The sequence below is a fragment of the Notamacropus eugenii genome, chromosome 2 (genome assembly GCF_028372415.1).
Source record: "Notamacropus eugenii isolate mMacEug1 chromosome 2, mMacEug1.pri_v2, whole genome shotgun sequence".
Classification (NCBI taxonomy): Eukaryota; Metazoa; Chordata; class Mammalia; order Diprotodontia; family Macropodidae; genus Notamacropus; species Notamacropus eugenii.
In genome coordinates this window covers 466,853,897-466,877,086 of record NC_092873.1, presented here as the reverse complement: position 1 = coordinate 466,877,086, position 23,190 = coordinate 466,853,897, and the positions used below count along the sequence as shown (strand labels likewise).

Here is a 23,190-nt window from a genome sequence, read left to right as displayed (position 1 = left end):
CAACGAAGGACAAACACACATAGCACGATAGTATTCCGTTACATTCATATACCACAATTTGTTTAGTCATTCCCCAATTGATGGGCATTCCCTTGATTTTCAGTTCTTGGCTACCACCAAAAGAGCTGCTAAATATTTTTGTACATGTGGGTCCTTTTCCCACTTTTATGATTTCTTTGGGATATAACCCTAGAAGTGATATTGCTGGGTCAAAGGGTATGCACATTTTTATAGCCTTTTGGGCATCGTTACAAATTGCCCTCACAAATGGTTGGATCAGCTCATAGCTCCACCAACAATGGATTAATGTTCCAACTTTCAATTAATTTTTAATCTTTCAATGGCTGTTTATTAAATGTAATTTTTATTGTATCATGATCTGAAAAGGGTGCTTTTAATATTTCTGCCTTTCTGCATTTGATTGTGAGGTTTTTATGTTCTGATAATCAGTTTTTGTGTATATACATAAAATGTATAAAGATATAAAATATATCTACCTTTCTATCCTCATTCAGTTTTCTCACTTTGCTAAGATTCTATTCACCCCCTTAAAATCTTTCTTGTTTATTTTGTGGTTGGACTTCTAGTTTTGAGAGGGGAAAGTTGAGATTCCTTACTAGGATGGTTTTACTCTCTATTTCCTCCTGTAACTCATTTAACCTTTTTAAAAATTTTTTGGTGCATATATGTTTAGTATTGAAATTACTTCATTGTCTGTGGTACCTTTTAGGAAGATGTAGTTTCCTTACTTGTGTCTTTTAATTAAATCTAGTTTAATTTTTGCTTTTGCTTTATCTAAAGTCATGATTGTTAACCCTGCTTTTTTTCCTTTAGCTGAAGCACAATAGACTCTGTTCCAGCCCTTTACCTTTACTCTGTGTGTGTCTCTCTGCTTCAAGTATGTTTCTTGTAAATTACATATTGTAAAATTCTGGTTTTTAATCTACTCTGCTATCTGCTTCTATTTTATGGGTGAGTTCATTTCATTCACATTCATAATTATGATTATTAACTGAATACTTCTATATATCCTATTTTTCCCCTATTTGTGTTTCTTTTCACCTATCCTTCCTCCTGATCACCACCTCTCTCAGTCTGCCCTCCCTTCTATCTATCAGCCTTCTCCTTTTCTTATCCCCTTCCCCTCCTATCTACTAAGATAGCTTTCTGTACCCAATTAGATGTATATGTTATTCTTTTTTTGAGCCAGATCCAATGAAAGTTTCAAGTAGTGCTCTTTTTTCCCTCCATTTTGATAGGTCTTGCACACTCCTTCATATGAGATCATTTGCCTCATTTTTTTCCTCTCTTCCCTCTTCTCCCAGCACAATTCACTTTCTCATCTTTTAATTTTTTTAAATATCTGTGAAAGTCAGTTTACCTGAACTCTCTGTCTATGTGTGCTGCTCTCCTAACTGCCCCCATATTGTTACAGTACTTAAGAGTTACAAATATCATCTTCCTGTGTGGGGATTTAAACAATTTAACTTTCTTGAATAACTTGTTTTTTTCTTTGCTATTTATCTTTTTATGTTTCTCTTGGGTCTTTTATTTGAAAATTGAATTTCCTATTTCAGCTCTGGTCTTTTCATTAGGAATGCTTGAAAGTACTCTCTTTATTTGAATGTCCATTTTTTTCCTCTGAAAGGTTATAGTCAGTTTTTCTGGGTAGGTGATTCTTGGTTGTAATCCTAGCTTTTTTGCCTTCCAGAATATCATTCCAAACCCTCTGATACTTTAGAGTAGAAGCTCCTAAATCCTTTGTAATTCTGAGTTTGACTCAATATTTGAATTATTTCTTTATGTCTACTTAGAGTATTTTTTCTTTGATCTGAGAATTCTGGAATTTGGCTATAATATTCCTGGGAGTTTTGATTTGGGGATCTCTTTCAGGAGATGATCAGTAGGTACACTATTGGATGTGCTTTGATAATAATTTTTATTTGTGTAGGACGTGGCATGTTTCCAAAATGTTTTCCAAAGTGTTATCTTATAAACCTTTATGAAATAGAACTGATATTATCTTTTTTAGAAAAAAGTGATTAAAATAAAGACCATAGAGATTTAGTGAAATCACTTGCCCCAAGTACTGAAAAAATTAGTAGTAGAACTTTGATTAGAAACTCGAATTCTTTTAGCCTGTTGATTTTGTTCCATTATACCAGTTTGATAATATCAAGTAGAATAATGTCACATACATGTTGCCTCTTTCTTTGCTTTTGTCTGTCTTCAGTTCATTTAAGGGGAAATCAGGGATGGCTGCTCTGTTGTATCTTTGCAGAAACCAGACAACTATGAAGGCAAACAATTGTGTACCTCATTGACTGTTCTTCCTTTCCATTGTATCATAACATCGTCATTGTTGTTGTTCAGTTAGGTCTGTCTCTTCATGACTGTTTGGACTCATAGCATACCAGTATTGTCCGTGGAGTTTTCTTGACAAAGATACTGCAGTGTTTTACCATTTCCTTCTCCAGTGTATTAAGGCATACAGAGGTTAAGTGACTTGCCCAGCTAGTAAGTATCTGAGGCCAGTTTTAAACTCAGGTCTTCCTGACTCTAGGCCCAGTGCTCTATCCACTGAGTCACCTCAGCGTCATAATTATGTTTAGTAATATAATACCAGATCATCTTGATGCTGTCCAGTGCTAAAATGGTGGTGATGAATCAGTGTGATCCAGGATGAAGAGACAGGACCTGCACCTAATTGGCCCAGATTTGGAATCCCACTGATACTTACAAAGAAATCCATTCACTTGCCCTTCTGCAGGCTCAGGTTCTGCCTATGTATAATGAAGGTTTGAGATTATTTCCAGAATTGTCTTGTAAATTTTAATGCTCCATAGAAATGTAAGTAAAGTAGAATATGAATGAGAGCTATTAAATGAGTATAAATTTGAGAACTTGCACAACATCCAGTAAAGTTCCATTTGATTATTGCTAACAGAATAGAGTAGAGTAGAATAATAGCTTATGTATACATTTTGTGTGTTCTGGTGACAGATAATTTACATACATCACTTTTTCATCAATCCTGTGAGATAAATGGGAGGGACAAACACATGTTTTTGTCTGTTTCACTATTGAGGAAATTGAGGCTCAGAGAGGTTAAATAACTAGACTAAAATTATAAAACTACTGAATTACAGTGCTGAGACTTGACTGTAGATTTTTAAAGTGTGGATATCTAACTTATCTTTTTACAAAGATAGGTATTTTCAATGCAAGAAATGTCCATTCTCTATGGCAGTAGAAGTTTGGCCATAAGCCAAGTTAAATGTTACGATGAAGGCACAAAGCTACTACTGAACACGTAGAGCCCAAAGCCTGCCTAGGGTACCCCTAATATCTTGTCTTGGTTTTGATTTCTATTTAGATGAAACAGATGATACATTCATGAAGTGATTACTATATACTAGGCACTGTGGTAAGCAGTGAGGACACATTATACAAGCAAGTCAGATAGGAAACAGCTAAATGAGAATATTCTAGTGTTTATGCTAGAAACTCTCTCTGGTACTTCTCCCTTTGCAAACTCTGGGAATAACATTAAGTTCATGCAATATTAGGTCACATCCCTATCATTTTTGTCTCTTGGTTTAGGGAAACCCAATAAATAAGCTTTAAGCAGCATAGAATTTGAATAAACTTTTAAAATACCTTGTCAATTTTAGCTGTATGGGAAGATATATATCATCATTTGCTCTGCAATATCTGATTAGTGAATTATGTAGACCTTTATTTTATTTTTCTTCCTGCCACTCTCCCTTTTGACTCTTACTCCTCCTTAGTGATTCCATCAAGCATTGTGTAAAGAAACAGAAAAGTCATTGAATTAATTTTATTATACATAGAAACTTTAGTAATAGACTACCTGGGGAAGTTTCTCGCTTCCTATTAGGCACTTGATACCATTTTTCTCTTGTAAATGAGCTTTTACAGATGAGTTGTCTGAACTGGTGGTAACTTTGGCTTCTGTGTCTCTGCTCAGTAAGTATCACAGGGTCATAGATTTAGGGACAGAAGCGACCTTAGAATTTATTGAGTCCAAATCCCACATTTTACAGATGAGGAACCAGAAAGGTTAAGAGACTTAGCCCAGATCACAGTCACATAACAGAACCAGAACTTTGAATCGCTATATCACAGTGTCAAACCAAGATTTTTGACAATAATGAAGCATATTCATTCGCAGTGTTTTGATTAAAAGTCATTATGAAGAATACTATTTTTAGTAAGAACAGTTTCTTTTGCCATGGTAAGGTTAGAGTGAGAATAAGGGGAGTGGAGACAACTTATTGTAAACTACATTTTCAAGAAATTTAGCCACAAAGAGCAGAAGAGATACAGATGATAGCAAGAATAGAAGGATCAATTGAGGGTTTTTTTTCATTTTTTAAGAATCATTTTACTTGTTTTCAGTGTTCTATAATCACTTCCATATATCATAGATTTTTTTCCCCTCCATCCTCCTCCTCCTTTCCCCCTCCCTCCCCACTCCCTCCCCGAGACAGCTTGCAATCTTATATAGGTTCTACGCATACATTCCTATTAAATGTATGTGTGTATTTTGTATATACACATATATTTGTATGTACACATATATATTTTTTTGACTTTTGAGAAAGGAAGGAAGGGGAATGGTCTGACTGAGAAACCACTCCTAAATCTCCCTTGTTATGTCATCCTTGTGGCCCTGAAGGCTCTGTCCACTGGTTTCTTCTATTTTTCATTTCCACTATTTAGCTTGATGATCTCATCCACTTTGATGATATCTCTATGCAGATGATTCCTAGATCAATATATCCAGCCTTTATTCTCTTTGCTGAGCTATAGTTAGCTAGCTACTGGTTATCTATAGGCATTTCAGAGTGAACAGGGAAAAAACAGAACACATTATCTTTACCTCTGAACCTTTCCCTCTTCCCAACTTCCCTATTTATTGACCAGAGTGCCACTGTTTTTACAGTCACCAAGGCTAGCAACTTCAGTGTCATCCTCAGCTCCTCGCTCTCATTCCATTTATCTACTATATTACCAAATTGTATTTTGCTTCTGCTTTACAATGTCTCACTTATGAATCACATTCTCGCCACTTAAGAGTCATAACCCTAGTTCAGACCCTCATTACATGTCACCTGCCTGTTGCAATCCTCCCCTAAATATCAATCTGATAAAAAAGGTTTCTATACAGAAACTAATTTCTTAATTGAATGGTTTGTGGCTACTTTTTTATCTCAGAATTGCTTAAAATTAACTTCACTCTTTTTAAGTCGTTGAATAACACATTTTCTGTACTTGGGGAAACAGATTTGGAAACAGGCTAGTTTCTGTGTATAGGAGTTAACATATACCATCTTGTGGAGGGAGAATGAGGTGGGATTTATATCATTTGGCAGGAAGTAGATGCCTAGTTTTAGTGGGGGGGGTTTGCCTCTCAGTGCATACATTTCTGTACAGAATTGTTTTTGAAAACTATTCTTTCTACGTAAATTTGCATCTAAAATATCTTTGATAAAAATACAAACTAACCTGGAAGAATTCTAAAGGATGAAACATAAAAATAATTTGATTAAGTAAAATACTAAAGTAAACCTTATTTCTGACTAAATTCCTTCAAAAGTAAGACTTTTAAATGAAAGAATTAATTTATGCATGTTGTCAGTTTTATTTCTTTTCCAATTTGGATGTTATATGAATTTGCCAAAGCTGTCCTTTTGGGTAGCTTAAAGTGTTTGAAGTTTCTACAGTATTTTTTATTTGTCTTACAGTTTTCATGGAGTATTCTTAGACAGGAGAATTGCTATTTTTTTAAAGGATTTTTTTTTAGCAAAACTTAGAATTTTTATGAAATTTTTTTTTACTGAATGGGGAAAGCTCTAAGAAGGCTTTTAGGTTTAAATTATAAAATATTTCACTAAAAGTTTAAAGAAACTTTTCTGTGTGTATATGTTATATACAAGTGGAGAAATATATTACAGTGTAACATCTGTGTGTGTGTGTGTGTGTGTGTGTGTGTGTAGCTTACACAGAATTTCATAATGGAGTGAATTTGACTCAGTGTTCTTTAAGCTATGCTACTGAATTTCAGACTCTGATAGATTTTACCTTGTTGAAAAAGAATTAAGTGTGGTGATAGTAAAAGAGTGTTTTGGGGGCAAAATCCTTTCCCATCTGGTTCCAGCATTCCAGGCAAGAGGGACAAGTAGATATTGTGGACTAAATACCCAAAGCTGCTTTCATATTTGCGATTGTATGAAATTCTTGACCTTATACAGATTTGAAATCCCAATTCTCCTTTTATGTTAAACGGACTTAATTACATGCTCTTTAGTCAATTAACCAAGTGTTTTGGGGGTGTCTATTATATGCACAGGCACTGTGTCAAGCACTGGGGGGATACTTTCCAAACAGTTGCTAAAAGTATATTTCCTGTTATTCACAATATAGAGACCACTGGGCTCTTTTTTTAACCCATTAGCCAGGGATAAGTGTGAAAAATTGCAGATGTTCAGCTAGAGGGAATGCTATCCCTATCTGCAACAAGTCGTAGTTTTGACTTTCACCATGGTTCATTCCCTGCTAGTCATAAAAAATGTCCCATATTTTAAAAGCCACTGGTAGAAAAAAGTAGCCAACTATTAGTTATCTGAAAAGCTCATACTAATCCTTTTTTTTGCCCACAAACCTTTTACTGGAGCAGTAAGTAACACAAACTTTATTGAGCTTCAGATTTTCACAGTATACAGTGAAAGATTGTGTAAGATACGGAATGACCAAATAGGAGATTTTAGTTGGGAAAGGAAGTGAAGTAGAGGGATTGGATTGTTCACAAAATGGGGGAGCAATTTAGGGAAGAGTAATCAAAACCCTGACACCAAATCCACAGCTCCCTGGGTTACATTGGCCTAAGTTAGTTCAGTTAGAGGTGTACTTATGTGCCTGCTTAACACTTGGGTGCTGGACTAATAATAATCACTGAGGATAAATATGTACGACTAGTTGATCCTCACCTTTCACGTGATAGGGGGAATGAAGGGAGGGTTATTATGTTTCTAGAAAACGACACACAGGTCAAAAGCACAAATGCTGATACCTTGAATCTCTGGAAAATAGTGGGGTTAGAATCCTGCCGCTACCAAAAACTGTAATCTTTTTCTAGAGATTGCTGAAAAGTACACTTTTCTGCATATGATTCTTTATGACAAAATATTAATTCTGATGTGAGCTTTCCTTAGCACAATAACCCTGAAATAAAATGCCATACATAGAGTAAAATGGATAAAATGCATTTTTTCTTGATCGTAATTCCTTTGATTCTGTGACCATTTGTGCTAATATCTCAATTAAAAAGACACTTATTTTAGACAATATTCACTTCTCATAACACGTGAAATCTATAGTACTATAAAAACCATACAGCAAATAAAATTCTTAGAGCCTTTTAAACCTGGATCTTAACTTGCACTGTGTCAGATGGTGATGTGAAGGCATTGCACTGTATATTGTACACTGCTGTAAATCTTTGTGCCTTGGCCACCCTCTGAAAACCAAGGGAGGTTGCTGGTACTTACGCTGCTTTTAGAAGATGACAGGACATCACCTCTGACACTATCCTTCACAGTTTGTGGATGGCATTAGAGATCATGTAGGAAGCACCAGCTTAAAGTCATCTGTCAGCACATCTTCTTTGCATGCCATTTGAGATCCTTGAGGATCTCAGAGTGTGGGAGCCCAGAGGCAGGGTGACCTTTTAACCTTGAGGTTACAATCTAGCTGGTCAGTTATGCCAGGCCTTCCTTCAGACTTGGAAACTAGAAGTGAAGCAGTCGTTTTCTTCTCTACTGTGCATAGTCATGAATTTCATGTGCAGTTGCCAACAGGAAAGTGAAAATGAAGTTACTATTAAAATCACACAAATGCTTGAAATTCTGAAATTTAAATATGCAAACATTGAGAATTGACAGTATAGATAAAGAGCTTACCTTCAAGGAGTTTACATTGTACTTATTTCTATTCATTTCTAAAATGAATATGGCCAGCATTCATCAAGTAAGTGGGAGAAAGATTTTGCTGGGTGAATCTTTTTATTATTGAGTATAAATTGTGATATTAAAATTTTGGAATATACCACCATTATTATTTATTCTCCCATTTGTTTAGTCTGTTTGTCAGTAGTTGTAGTCAATAGAAGATAATAGAATCTCCTTGGTGGAGGAGATCATCTACTCCAACCTAGTCCTGAACAAGAACCTCTTCTACACCTCTTGTAGCAGGTGGTCGGCTTTTGTTTCCCCTCTGTTGAGGAGAAATCTGCATCTTTGTAGGCAGTCCATTTCCATTTTTGTATAGCTCCAGGTGTTAGGAAATTTTTTCTTATATAGGTCTTGAATCTTTGACGCTTGGACAATGACCTTTTCAGTGATTCTCAGGCCACCTAAGCCATAGGTAAAAAATAAATTTGCCTTTGGGATACAGAATGGTACTGTGGAAAAGAGTAGTATATTTTAAATCAGAAGACTTCCAAATTTGCCATTTGTCAGTTGTGTGACTTTGGGCAGATAATCTTGACTTTGCCTTCTTATCCCATTACAATTTTCTATCCTTTAACTTCCTGACACAGAGGTGGCCTCTATGACTTTTCATATCCCATTTCTTGTTTGTTTTTAACAATGAAATATTTAACATGAGCTGTCAGTCCCTCTCTTAGCTACCCTAAAGAAGTTAGTAATGTAGTAGGCTGCATCTACAAATGACTGACTTTAGATATGCTTTATCCATCCAAAGATGCTTTAACCATCTGCTACTCTTTATATAAATATAGTAAATACAGTTGACATTAACAAATAATAAAGGTTTGTATTTATTTTCTTGTTGGATTAGTAATCCACTGTTAAATTAGAAATATCAGTTAGATATTCTAAATTCTAAATAAATTAGAAATGTGTTTTCATTGCTATAAGGAATCCTAGTGAGGAAACTTCTTCCACGGATACGGATTGGTGCATTCTCTGAAATTTTTGCATAGATGGCGGTGTTTTCTCTGTGTGTTTTAAACAGAAGTTGTTTTCTGTTGCAGGAGGGAAAAGGTAGGCTCACTTCTGTACTGTTACTGTCAACCATTACTGTTGATTATTGAGTTAACTGTTACTCAAGTCATGATGTAAGAGGTGATGAAATAATATTTCAGCACAGGAAGTTAGTCGGCCTTTCATGCACTTTTCAAAACAAAGTATAAAATAGCAGTTGCTATTTTGTAAATCTGATTATTTTAGAAGAGTATATAAAGAATATAATGGATTTTAATCAATATGACTGTAAATTTTAATTTTATTTAAAAACCAACTATATTTATTGTGATTTTTAAATAAGAATGTGATTAACAAACCACTGGTGAAGTTTTCAGCTATTCAGCTATACCTTTTCAGAATTTGTGGGGCAAAAAAAATTACCAAAATACTATGTACAAATGTGTCAGTAGCCACATTTGCTACTGTTCCTAGATAAATGATGTTTGGGTTGTCTGAATGAGTAGGTAGATGACTTTGGAAGTCACTGTTCTTACCATCCTTTCCCCTTGATTTTTAAAGGAAAAGGTGCTTCTACCAGAACCTTTAGCAGTGGCACCAGATCAGGTGGACTTCTTTTTCTGTGCTTTGACAGTCTCCTAACTTTCTGTTTTGAAATTTTATTTTTCTTTTATTTATTTTTTGGCATTTTATTTGGCATTCTATGCTGCATGAAGCACTAAAATACCATTCTTTAAACTTAACCATGTGGTAAATACTGCTGTGGGCTTCTTTAGGAACAAAGTAATTGTTGAATTAGTACTATTCAGGAAAGCCTGGATTTGAGCATACTTTAACAAAAGAATTAAGTTATTTGTTAAGTATTTGACAGGGGCCTAATGCAATCTGATTAAAGATTTCAGCTTGCCAGAGAATAAAAAATTCTTGCTGGTTCAAGATAAATGTTCCTATCTGAAACAGAGCTGTTAGAACCTCTTTGATTTGTTAGCCATTAGGTGCAACAAGCTTTTGTTGATATCTGGGCAACTCTGTTTAAAGAAACAGTAACCTTTTACTGTTTGAGTTCAAATCAGAATCTGAATATCTGAGTATCTGAGCTGTCTCACGTATCTCCTTTCTGTTTCTACCAGCCATAATGTACGGACTTCCTGGATAAAATGTGAGATATGTTAGAGCCAGTACATATGGTTACTTGAATATTCAAGTTCTGTGGAGTTAGACCACCCAGTGAAAAGGAAATTATAATTTATTTGTATCTACCAGTGCTTTCAAATGAGTGAGCATTATCCTATGGATTGATAATTTGATAAGCTTGAAATTTTTTTTAAATGGCAAATGCTGTGTTATTGTAACTTCTATGACATCTTAGTCTATAAATCCAGAGGGTCTTTTTATCTTTAAGAATTATTTACAGATCATATGTGCTCATATGCTGGAGACAACTAGACACAGTGAGTAGAGCACTAGACTTGGAGTCAGGAAGTGCTGAGTTCTAAGTTAGCCTTAAACATTTGCTAGCTCTGTGACCCTGGGCAAGTTACTTCACCTCTGTTTGCCTCAGTTCCTTCATCTGTAAAATGGGGATAATAACAGCATCCACTTCCCAGAGTTGTTGTAAGGATTAAATGAGATAACGACAAATGAGGTAATGTGTGTCAAGCGCTTTGCAGATCTCAAAGCATCATCATCATCGTCTCGTTCTCACTGAGCATTCATTGATCTCTGGTGACTGTAAATTCTGAACCATAAACTCATGTCTTTCCAGACGAGTTTTCCAGCTTCTATGCTTTTAAATAATTGAAGGGGTTTTCAGCCAAAATGAATACTTTTTCATGTTTTGGGTTAAATAAAGTATTAGTTGTCCAGATAGTAATGATGCATATTCACTAATTTATACTGTTGAACCATCATCATCATAGCTCGCATAAATTTCTATTATGTTAATTTTGCACCAGTGCTAATCATTTCACAAATACTGTTTCATTTGATCCTCACAGTAACCCTGTGAGGTAGATGCTATTATTATCCCCTTTTACAGTTGAAGAAACTGAGGCAAATAAATTTAGTGACTTACCCAGGGCCACATGGCTATTAAGCAAGCATCTGAGGTTAATTTGAATTCAGGTCTTCATTACTGTAGGCCCAGGGCTCAATCTGCTGTGCACCTGCTGACATAACTCCCATATTAATGTTTGCAGGGCATATATCACCCCTGTGAGATAGGGGTTTTAAATACTATTGACCCTTTGTATGTTAGAAAATTGAGGCTCACGGAGGTTAAATGATTTGGTCAAGGTCTGGGGAACTAGCGTCAGTCAGAACCATACAATTTCTGGATGAAGAGTGGTCCGGATTTGTGATTCTATTAGTGTGGGGAACTAAATTTTTTTCCACCTATGCAGATCAACATTTTCTCTGTATTTTAGTTTCCGAGAGTTCCCAGGAGCATTAAGGGGTTGTGATTTGTGCGTGGTCACACAGATTTAAGAAGCAAGAACCCAGGTCTTTCTGACTCCAAGGTGGCCTCCTCTCCACTCTATGATGTTGTCATTCAGGCATAAGTTATGGTGCACAAATAACTCTCTACCTCCTCCTCCTCTTCCCCTTTCTCCCAGGAAGTTAAAAAACATCAGGTGTTTATTATTCAAGGCATTAACATAATACTTGTCAGATAATGATATTTATTTTTCCTGTTCAGTGTATGTTTTATTATTTTCTAAAACCATAGGATAAGGAAAAGATTTTGTCGTGCCTTTAAAAAATTAGATATCATTGTGGGTAAATATTGGTTAACAATTTGGAGGGTAATTATGACTGGTTTCACTGTAAAGATATATTTTCATAGTAGGTTTTAATTGGCAACTAAAATTCATTATCCACTTGCATTTGTGCATCTTCTAGTTCCCTTGCATACTACATTGCATTTTTAGGTGCTTAATAAAATGCTTAGTGTTGAATGTTTTATTCAGGAAACCAGTCCCACAACCATTATTTTAGTTTAATTTATATTTTTATCTCCTAAATTTGAATAGTCTTTTCTGAACACTAGAGGGCACTATTGAGTTATGAATTTAAGGTAGAACTAATTATTGATATTAAGTATTGGATGGATTGTAATTTATTTTAAAATTATTAACTTTTAAAAACTAAAATGTCCTTAAAGTCTTAATTACCAAGTTAGATATGGTGTAGCAGGAGAAATGGGGGGAATGTCTAATCAGTTTTAAGGATTATGAATTAGGTTCAGGTATATAATCAAGGACTTCACTAGACCTGGGATTACAGGGACAAAAAGGAAATTACATAAGTATAGATGTATATAGTAATTAGATGAAATTAAAACAGTTTATTGTACTTATATTTTTACATCAGTTTTCTTGTTAGTAAGACTGAATAAAAATAAAAGCATATAAAAGTCAAATTTCATAAAGAAATAAATTCCTTGTATGTAGATCCTTCACATGAAGTATTAACATGAAATAATGATGATAAACTTACAAAATATCTGAAGGCAGAAAGAATAATTTTTTATAAGTATTTGGAAGCTAATGATGTGCTCAGTGCTTTCCCAGACATATTTTTAGCCTTTATGCTGATTTACTTCTGATTCTAGAATTAGAATTTTCATTGTATTCATCAAATTTTTCTCGAGTATTTAATATGTCTTAAACACTCTGCTAATTCCTGAAGGGAAATAGCAGTCTAGTGGAGAGGATTAAAGGTATGAAGCATAAGGGTCAAACAGTACCTAAGAAATGTAGACTGCTAGGAAAAGTTCATTGGAGGGAAGGGTTTCTTTTAGTTAAAGCAACAATGGTACGAGAAAATGTGAAGAAGGCATTACCGGAGTTGGACTGTTGAAGTATAGTTAGGATGTTATTTGCGAGGAGAGCAAAGTTGGAAAGAGTTTGATGTAGTGAACAAAAGCTTAGTGAGCAAATGAAAAATTTTGAATGGAAACATTTTGTGAAATGATATGTATGACAGGCTAAGAAAGAAATGGGGATATTTATTTGGAATATATCAAAAAGTTTTTGATTGGGGAAAAATCTATGTTCTCTGTCCTTCAATAAATAATTAACTAATATTTGTTAATGTTTTTATGCAAGATACTGAAGGAAACAAGATAGGGAAGCAAAGATAAAAATGACAGCCCCACTGCCTTCAAGAGATTGCCTATGAGGGCCAAGGAAAAGTAGTGGAAAAGATAAGTATAGTATAAGGTGGCTGGCTGAGATGATGGCTGTGTTCTAGGAGAACTTTAGGAGAGAGAAAATGCCTTCATCTGGAAATCTGGGAGCTTCACAGATTGGCACCTAATTGATTGAAGTTCACTGTGAGTCAGCATTGTGATTAGTGGCAGCTAAAGAAGTTTGATGGGATCTTGGGCAGCACCAGAGAGACATGGCATTCATGAATAAAAAGATAGCAGCCCTTTTGCACTTTTAGGGTGAATATCACCACCTCTGCAATATTATGCTAATTCCTGGCATAATAGTTTAAGAAGGACGTTGTTAAATGGGAGTGTTTCAGAGGAGAGCAGCCAAGATAGTCAACAGTCAGTAAGGGCTCACTGTGTGCCAGGTACTATACTGACTACTGGAGATAGTAAAGCATAGGAAAACTATATAAAAAGAGGCTGAGGCATTAGAGGGTTGGGAAGGGTACTAGAACATGGTGAAGTCTGGTGGGAAATGATGTGATGTCTGCCCTGGGCTCCCTCTTTAAATGGAGGACTTGCAAGAAGCTTTCTGATATTTATCCAGTCAGAGGGAGAGGGAGGGAGAGGGCCTCCAGGGGCAGGCCAGACTGAGGAGTGTGAATTTCAGAGTTGATGTGATCTTGTAGAATTGGAAGTTACAGGAGACTATGATCAAGTCCAGGAGTTCAGGAGGCCGCTGGCTCTCCCTCCTTGGATTAGATAAATTTGATTTGTTTAGCCCAGAGGGCAGAACCAAGAATAGGGGGTAAAAATTTCAAAGAAGCAAATTTAGGCTTGATGTCAGGGGAAAATTGTTAATAATTAGAGCTGTATGAAATTGCCATATCAGATCTAGAGCTGGAAGAGACCTTAGAGACATCTCATCCAACCTTTCCCTCAACCTCCATATTTTACAGATGATGAAAATGAGGCCCAGGGAGATTAAGTGACTTGTTTAACCAAGATCCTCCAGAGCCTGGTGGCATGGGCTTCCTTCGAAGCCTTCAAAGAAATCTAGTTTCACCACTTGTAAGATATGTTGTAGTGAGGGTTTCTCTTATCTGTGCATTGTACTAGATGACTTTAGAGGTCTCTTTCAACTCAAAATTGTTGTGATTCTGATCTGTGGGTCTGGAAATTGCAGATGAAAAAGTGCATTCTAGACGTAGATATGATATATGCAAATGTAGGAGCAAGAGATGATTTGTTGAATTTAGATGGAATCAGTAGTATTGCATTGTGGCTAGAAAAAGGGAGTAATGTGAAAGTTAGAAAGATGGCATGGGCCAGATGATTTAGGGCCTTAAATTTCAGGCTGATGAAATCCTTTTATCCCACAAGCACTAGAGAGCCACAGAAGGTTTTTGTCCCTGGGAGTGACATGGTAAGACTGGTGTATTAGGAAGAGGATTTGTGTCAGTAATGGATTGGCAAGGAGAGAGACTGAAATGAAAGGGAGACCAGCTCAGATTTCTTTATAATTGTCTTAGAGGTGATAAGGCCTTCACATTAGGGTAATAAATGGTTAAGTGAAGAGGAAAAGGGTATGAATTCCATAGATTTTGTGAAGGAAAAATTGACAGAATTTCACCACTGATTAGATATGGGGGAGGGTTTGTGAAATGGAGGAATCAGGAATGAATCCAAGATTTCCAAGATTTTGAGCCTCCGTGACAGGTAAGCTGGTGGTGCTTGAAGATAGAAAATTGAGCTTAAGGGGAGGAGGGTTAGTTTACAAGGTTTGTGTGTATAGTGAGGATTTTGAGGTACCAGTCAAGGCAGAGATGTGCAACAGGCAGTTAGTTGGAAATGCAGTCCTGGAGTTCAGGGAAGGAGAAGAACATCAGGACAAAGCATTGTTGTTCAGAGGTATACATTGCTGTCATCTTTTTGCTAAAATTTTACTTGACGTTCTTTTACATTTGTGTTTCTTCAGTGATAGTGGCCTGTAGTTCTTTGCTTACTTTGTGACTGTTACTTAGGTGTCAAGACTATATTTGTTTCATTAAAAAGCGTTTGGTATGGTGTTTTCTTTCTCATTTTCTTAGGATAATCTGTGTAGCATATTGTTTGTTGTCATTGTTTAGTCATTTCACTTGTGTCTGACTGACTCTTCATGACCCTATTTGAGGTTTTCTTGGTAAAGATACTGTACTGGTTTATGATTTCCTTCTCCAGCTCATTTTACAGATGAGGAAACTGAGGCAAGGAGGGTTAAGTGATTTGCCCAGCATTACATGGCTTATAAGTGGCTGATGCTGGATTTGAATTCAGGTCTTCCTGACTCTAGGTGGGGTGCTCTAGCCACTGTGCCACCTAGCTGCCTACTTATTAATACATAGGTATTAATTATTGTTTAACCATTTGTTAGAATTCACCTGTGAATCTGTCTGACCAGAGTCTGGTCTCTCATTCTCTAGTCCTCTCTCCTGCCTCCCTCACACATCCCCATACTCCCCTATCCCTAGTCCTTTATAGGTAGTTCAATTCCATTTTCTGAGATTGGATTACTTAAGATCTCTTATTTCCTGTTATGTTAATTTGTGGCATGCTACAAAAAGATAAAAAGATGATTGACTGAGTCTAGTCCATTGGGATTAGTAATTCAGTGGTTATGACTTTAGAGATCAGTTTTTAAAACTAATGGGGTCACAGCCAAGATTGCAAGAGACTGGGGATTAGATAGAGCATTTATTACTATGTGTCGGTCACTGTGCTGTTTTTTTGTATCCCTATTTACTAGCCCAGACTTTCAGTGTACTTTCCAAAAACTCATACTTCTTTTGCCCATGGAAATAAACTTTTATATAAAAAATGAACTTTGAGGTTTGAAATTTTTTAAAAATGTTTTCCATTGCAGAAAAGATTTTTCTTAGCTACCGAAGAGTTCATTAGAATTTTTAAAAGGTCGTGAGGACAGGTAACCCAAGTGATCAGGCAGAGTGGGACACCAGGAGTGTTTTAGTTTAACACACTCACCTCTACTTGTTGAGCAACTTTCTGTCTTCCCTTTCTGTACTTTGTTTTCTATTTCCTTTAGCCCATCTACTCTTCTTCTCTATCATTTGATGATGTTCTTTTTTTATATCACTATTACTTCTTAATGACTTCCCCCCTCAACTTTACTCCCCTTTTTGTAAGAAGCTCGATTCCATCCCTGGCTACTTTCTTTTATCTTTTTTTAGAAGTCATAATTCTTTTGTCTTCAGCTATTATAAAAAAGAAATCAAATGAGTTATAATTACCTAACTTCAACATAGTATAAATGGCAGTGAAAAGGAAGGAACAAATTCCAATGCGTTTGTGACAATGGCATGGACAAGACTTCATGACTTAATGGATATGCAGAATGAAGAGGAAAAAAGCAGACATGACTGAGGTTGTGAGCTTGGATAAGAAGTAGAATCATTGTCAGTAACTTCCTCATTTTCAAAATAAGGATAATACCTATTGTGAGGATAAAGATCTATATAAAGTGCTTTGCAAATTTTTAAATATTGTATAAATGTCAGTAGCGTTGTTACTATCATTTCATATGTGCCATGTTCATGTTTTATGGTCAACAGTTTTTTTTTTGGAAGGAAGAAGGAGCCAAACTTGGGTCTCCCCACTTTGCCCAGCCACGCCTGGATGTGATGTCGTTACTGGTTGATGAAGCAGTCTTGACCACCTCCATTTCCAACCTGGCCTAGGCAGCCTGGAGCTCTCTTCCTTCTGTGTTGGTGTCAGATTTAGGGTAGACACGTGATCCGTTCAGCCCCTGTGGCTCAGGGTTTGCTTCACCGCCCCCCATGCAGAGGTGTACAGGAGTCTGCCGCTGTGCCCCACAAGCTAAGCACGGAGCGTAAAAGAGCCGCACTCTGCTTATTCTTTGCTTTAAATTTTTTGTGTTTTTAAATTCTGTATTTAACAAACACCAGATAAAACAGGCATTTCTTTATACACAGTAAAACAGAAAAAGAATTGTACATAAAATTGAGTGTGAACTTGCAAGATTGCCCTACTTATCCCTGTTTTCTTCTGGCATTTCTTCTCTTTTCTTACATGCATTTTTTAAAAACTTACTTTGGTGATTATCTTTTTTTTTTTTTTGCAAGCGAGGAACCTTTTTGATATGTTTGGCTTAATTTTAGTTAAACTTGTTTTCTAAATCTAGAGCCTAGTGAGACAAACATTTTAACTTTACCTTTTATCAACATTTATTTATAGGAATAATGTATTTGTTGCCTTGGACTTGAAATAGTCAGAGCCCTATTGCAGTAAACAGAAGGCCAAGAGCTGATGTTGTGGGAAATATGGACCTAATGAACGGGCAGTCGAGCAACATTAACATTGCAGCTACTGCTTCAGAGGTAAGAAATACAATTATGTATCTACTTAAGGATTTTTAACTCTTCAAAGATCGTTACGTCAGATATTTAAATAATCCACTGTGCAATTGATGATCCGAGATTCTGGTCAAAAAGGATGTCAGAAGTCATTTAGTTCATCTCACATTGGAAATATGACTTAAGTTTACAACATGACTAACAAATAGTTATCTAGCCTCTACTTAATGTCTTCTTGTAATAGAGAACTCAGCATCTGTCAAAGCAACGTGATCCATCTTTGGTCATCTCTAATTAGGATTTAAAGTTTCCTCTTATAAAATATTGAAATCCACCTCCTTCAGTAAGTACAACAAGAAAATCAGTCTCAAAACCCAAGTGCTCACCATTCATATCATGGAAGGAAGGGAAGATGCAACTGCTAAGTAAGGTAATGCCAGCCAGGATTTTATGCAGCAAGAATTCTGTGTTCTTTCTGCCCCTTTGGCTATTCCCTCTAATTGGATGGCTCCACTCAGAATCTCCGTGTAGGAGTATGCCCAGGCCCATCATGTCTTCATTTCTCCCCAGGCTGCACTCCAGACTTGTTCTCCCTTATCCCACTCTCACACTTCCTTTTATGTATTGTCTTCCTCTATTAAAATAGAAACTCCTTAAAAGTAGGGATTGTCTTTTTTTTTGTATTTGTCTTTGTATTTGTATTCCCAGATGCAGCGTCTAGTGCTTACTAAGCACTTCATAAAGGCTAATAACTAACTGACCTGGTAGAAACCCTGAAATATTGGTAATTTGGGCTTTGGAAATTCTAGTGGTTGGTTTAGTGCTCTGGCCAGTGTGATGAAATTGTGCATACAATTCTAAGAAATAAATGTAGGGATGAAGGGTTTCCCAACTTGAAATCATTTTGGATAATCTCTTTGACTTTTAAGACACTGGGGAGTACATTATGTTCCTTTCTGATTTGGTACCACAAGAAGGCAAGTTAGATTGGAACAAATTAAAGATACCACACACCAAAAAAGATACAAAATAAAGATGCCCAGTTGCTGGAAATGTTTTAGTTGCAAAAGTTCTGATGATTCCCTAAAACATGTCATCACAAATGCACATGAAATGGGATGAAGATATGAGTAACCACCCTCCACATGAAGTCTTTTCTGATTCCCCCCAACTACTGCTGTCTTCCTTCCTCAGACTACCTTATATTTAATTATATTTATTTGTACTTAATCTTTTTATATTTATTCTGTATACATTTCATATGCATTTGTTTTGTCCATTACAATATAAACTCCAGAGTAAGAATTGGTTTCATTCTTGGCTTGGGGGGGTTTTAAAAAAAAAAAGTTTATTTTTACATGCATCCATAATCTGTCCTTCCCAGTATGTTGTTTGTTATTCAGTCATTTTCCAGTTGTGTCTGACTCTTCTGGACCACATTTGGAGTTCTCTTGGCTAAGGTACTGGAGTAGCTTGCCATTTCCTTCTCCAATTCATTTTGCAGATGAGGAAATTGAGGCAAGCAGGCTTAAGTGCCTTGCCCAGAGTCACACAACTAGTAAATGTTTGAAGCCAGATCTGACCTCAGGAAGATGAGTTTTTCTGACTCCAGGCTGGCACTCCATCCACTGCATCACCTAGTGGCCCCTCTCCCAATGTACATTTCTCAATTGAAAAACATTTTTTAAAAAGAATGAGAAACAAAATTATCATCACAAACAGGCATAGACCCACAAAGCTGCACCCCTGTATTGGTCACATATATAAAGTACTTGTCTCTCTTAGCCCTCATCAGCAGTCTTCTGATGTGTGGTTTGGCTTATTGCTTCATTAAGACAGAGTTCTATAGTCTCTCAAAGTTGCTTTTCTCATTGAATAAATTATTCTCTTCTGTTCACTTTGTTTTGTGTCAGTTCAGAAAGGTATATCCTCAATTTCCTCTTAAAGTACCCATTTAGTCATTTTTTAAAATTAATTTGTTTTCAATTTTCAACAATCACTTCCATAAGTTTTAAATTTTCTCCCCCTTTCTTCCCCCCATCCCTCAAGACAGCATGCAATTTTATGTGGATTCTGCACGTACATTCTTATTAAACACATTTTCACATTACTCATGTTGCATAGAAGAATTAAAATGAATGGGAGAAACCATGAGAAAAACAAAACATAACACAGGAGAAAATAGTCCGCTTCATTCTGCGTTCTGATTCCATAGTGTGGATGGCATTTTGCCTCGAGTCCTTTGGGAATGTTTTAGGTCCTTACATTGCTGTGAATGCTAAGTCTATCAGAAGTAGTCCTCAGCACACTGTGGCTTTTTACTGTGTATAATGTTCTTCTGGTTCTACTCACTTCACTCAGCATCAGTTCATGTAAGTGTGTTGTCTATGTTCAGACATTTGGAAGCCCTGTATGTTGGTTTGTTTGTAATTTCTGTTAGTATTTTTTCTGAAGTTCAGGGTGCTGACTTTTCCCCCTGACCTAAGTGAATGATATATATGCTTGATTAAATAAGATTGTTGACCCTTCTAAGGTTGCTTTCCTTTTAAACAAGCAGATGTAAGAACCTCTGCTGCAGGCCCTCCTGTATATGTTGGGGTCCTTGCTGATAAAGTGATGTGGTACCTCAGAGTTGTCTTGATTTTCATCTCTCTAATTAGTAGTATTTTGAGTATTTTTTTCATGTGATTATAGATAGCTTTAATTTCTTCCTCTGAAAACTACCTGTTCATATTCTTTGACCATTCATCTATTGGAGAATGCCTTGTAGTCTTGTAAATTTGACTCAGTTCTCTATATATTTTAGAAATAAGGCCTTTATTAGAGGTACTAGTTATAAAAATTCTTTCCCAGTATTCTGCTTCCCTCCTATTCTTGGTTCCATTGGCTTCCTGCAAAAATTTTTCAATTTAATGTAATCAGATTTATCCATTTTGCATTTCATAATATTCTCTCTCTCTTGTTGGGTCATAAATTTCATTTAGTCATTTCTTATGGCACAGTAATATTCAGTTATATTCTTATACCAGAATCTGTTTAACTATTCCCCAAGAGGACAGCCCCTCGATTTCCAGTATTTGACTACTCTGAAAAGAACTGCTATAGTTTTTTTTTAAATTTAAATTTTTTTTTAAACATATAGGTCCTTTTCCCCTTTCTTGAAGTTCTTTTGTGTATAAATATAGGGGTGATTTAGCTGGATCAAAGTTAATACAGTTTGGTATTGTTTAGTTCAAAATTGCTTTCCCCAATGGCTGGATTCAGGGCTCCATCAACAGACTATGAACATGTCAGTTTTCCACAGCCATTTCAACATTTGTCATTTTCTTTTGTCATCTTTGCCAGTTTGATGGATTTGAGATAGGATCTAAAGTTGCTTTCATTTGCATTTCTCTTAATTGCGAAGTGATGAAGCACTTTTTCCTTTTTGGCAATTTAAATTTACTTTCAAAACTGCCTGTTTATAACTGTTGGTCATTTCTCCATTAGGGAATGACTCTCAATCTTATAAATTAATTCATTGTTTTTCTTTGATATGAGATTTTTTTATCATTGAAACTTGTGGCAGAGATTATTCTCCCATTTGTCTTTTTCTCTTGTAGTTACATTACATTTGCTTTTACGAAACTTTAAAATTTTGCATAATCAAAGTAATCATTTTGTGATCCTCTCAATAATTTAATCATGAGCTCTTCCACTATACATCTGAAAAGAAATCTCTTCATTTCTTCCCTAATTTGCTTATGATGTGACCTTTGATTATGTTTAGGTCATGTACACATTTGGAACTTACTTTGATGAGGTATTTAATCTAAACTTAAGTTTCTACCAGACTGCTGTATAGTTTGCTCAGTATATTTTGTCAAATAGCGAATCCGTTCCCCTTTAGCAAGGATCTTTTACATGTTATATACCCAGTATTTTCTAAATGACTTCTTTTTTAGCCAGAACCAAATCATTTCAATAATTACTACTTTGTAGTACAATTTGAGACAGATTTGTTATCAGTAGACTTCTTTTCTTTTATTATTATCTTTGAGAGTCTTGACTTTTGTTCCTCTGTATAAATTTTTTTCTAGTTCTATAAAACATTTCTTTGGTAGTTTGTTAAAGTACTGAATACATAAATTGATTTAGTTAGACTTTTTATTATATTTGTTTGACCTACCATGAGTGATGTTCTCCAGTTGTTTAGGTGTGTGTTAATTTCTGCAAACAGTGTTTTATAGTTGGATTTATAGTTCCTAAGTGCATGTTAGTAGATATACTTCCAGATATTTTGTAGCTTCTATAGTTGTTGTTTTTTTTAAATAGAATTTATTTTTCTGGTTCTTCCTGCTGAGTTTTGTTTGTAATATACAGAAATGATTATTTTTGTGGATTTTTTTATTATCTTGAAACTTGGTTGAATTGTTTCAGTTAATTTTTTGTTGCTTCTTTAGAAAGTAAGCTGTACTGTCTTCAAAAAATTAGTTTTTGTTTCCTTTGGATTTTTTTTTTGACCATGTTTGTTTCCTTGATTTCTCTGATTGCTATAGTTGTCATCTTAGCACTTTGTTAAATTGTGGTGGTGATAATGGCTCTACTTTCTTTATCCCTGATCTTATTCAAAAGGCTCCTAACTTTTTTCCATTACATATCATATTCGTTCTTGAATTTATATAGACATTGTTTGCTTTATTGAGGAAAGGCCCATGTGTTTCCATGCATTTTAAAGTTTTAAAAAGAAGCTGATTGAGAGAGCATTCTGGGGAGATGATCAGTCAGAACACTTCCCAGCTCTCCAAATTTCTCCACAGAAAAGGACACAATGTTGCCTCTGAGTGATTGAAAAGCAGCAAAAATAAACAAAAGATGGGGATAAAGCAATTATTCTCGTCCAGCAACCTGAAAGGACACCCCAGAAAGACTGACTTCCCAGGGTGGAGGTTTGGCCCAAGTGAAATGCAAACACCTCCAGGTTTACTCAGGAATCAACAAACAACAGATCCTGAGGGCGGCTCAATTGGGAGGTAGCCTCAGGAACTTCCACCTCTTGGACCTGTGGCTGAGTAGGAGATTTGAAGGACCTTCCACTGTCAGGATGTGAAGCACAGCTTTGCTCACCAGATGTAGTCCCAGACTATGGCTCAGGGGGAAAAGGAGCTAGTACATGCTTGGTAAGTGTGGTAGCAGAGGGGCAGGAACCTTGCTGACCCTGGGTATTTGCAGAAGAGCAGAGTCCTTGGTTTTGGTTCCAGGACAGAACAGTTGAAGTTTGCAACTACTGAAGGGACTACAGGGAGCAAGAGCATTTATGGGCTAGTGTGGCTGGAGATGCTAGCCATGACTTAAGAGTAGAGTAAACAAAAGAGCAGGAACTCAACCATAGGTAGCTACTGTGGGGATAGAGAAGATCTGGGTTCATATTTGGAGGAATGTAGTAGAGCTAAAAATATTGCCACTGCTTTTTCATTGAGAAATGTCAAACGGTCACAAGCCCAAAAAGAGTTCTTGGAAGAACTTAAAAAATCAGTTAAGAGAGACTGAGGAAAAATTAGGGGAAAAAAATAAGAGCAATCCAAGAAAATCAAGAAGATTGTGAAAGTAAAGTCAACCAACTGGAAAAAGAATAAAAGACTTAAGGAGAAAA

At 35.9% G+C, this 23,190-nt stretch overlaps 1 protein-coding gene across 6 annotated transcripts in view; it reads left to right on the top strand.

The window, feature by feature from the left end:
- The window catches only part of RALGPS2 (Ral GEF with PH domain and SH3 binding motif 2), a 254,358-nt gene that overhangs the window by 85,301 nt on the left and 145,867 nt on the right, over positions 1-23,190 (top strand). For all 6 annotated transcript variants that reach the window (XR_011975647.1, XM_072648542.1, XM_072648543.1 and 3 more), the window contains exon 2: positions 17,440-17,582. Coding sequence is in view for 5 of the 6 variants with exons in the window: in XM_072648542.1 (XP_072504643.1) it covers positions 17,526-17,582 (57 nt within the window). In the remaining variant the exon portion in view is untranslated. The remainder of the gene's footprint in view (positions 1-17,439; positions 17,583-23,190) is intronic.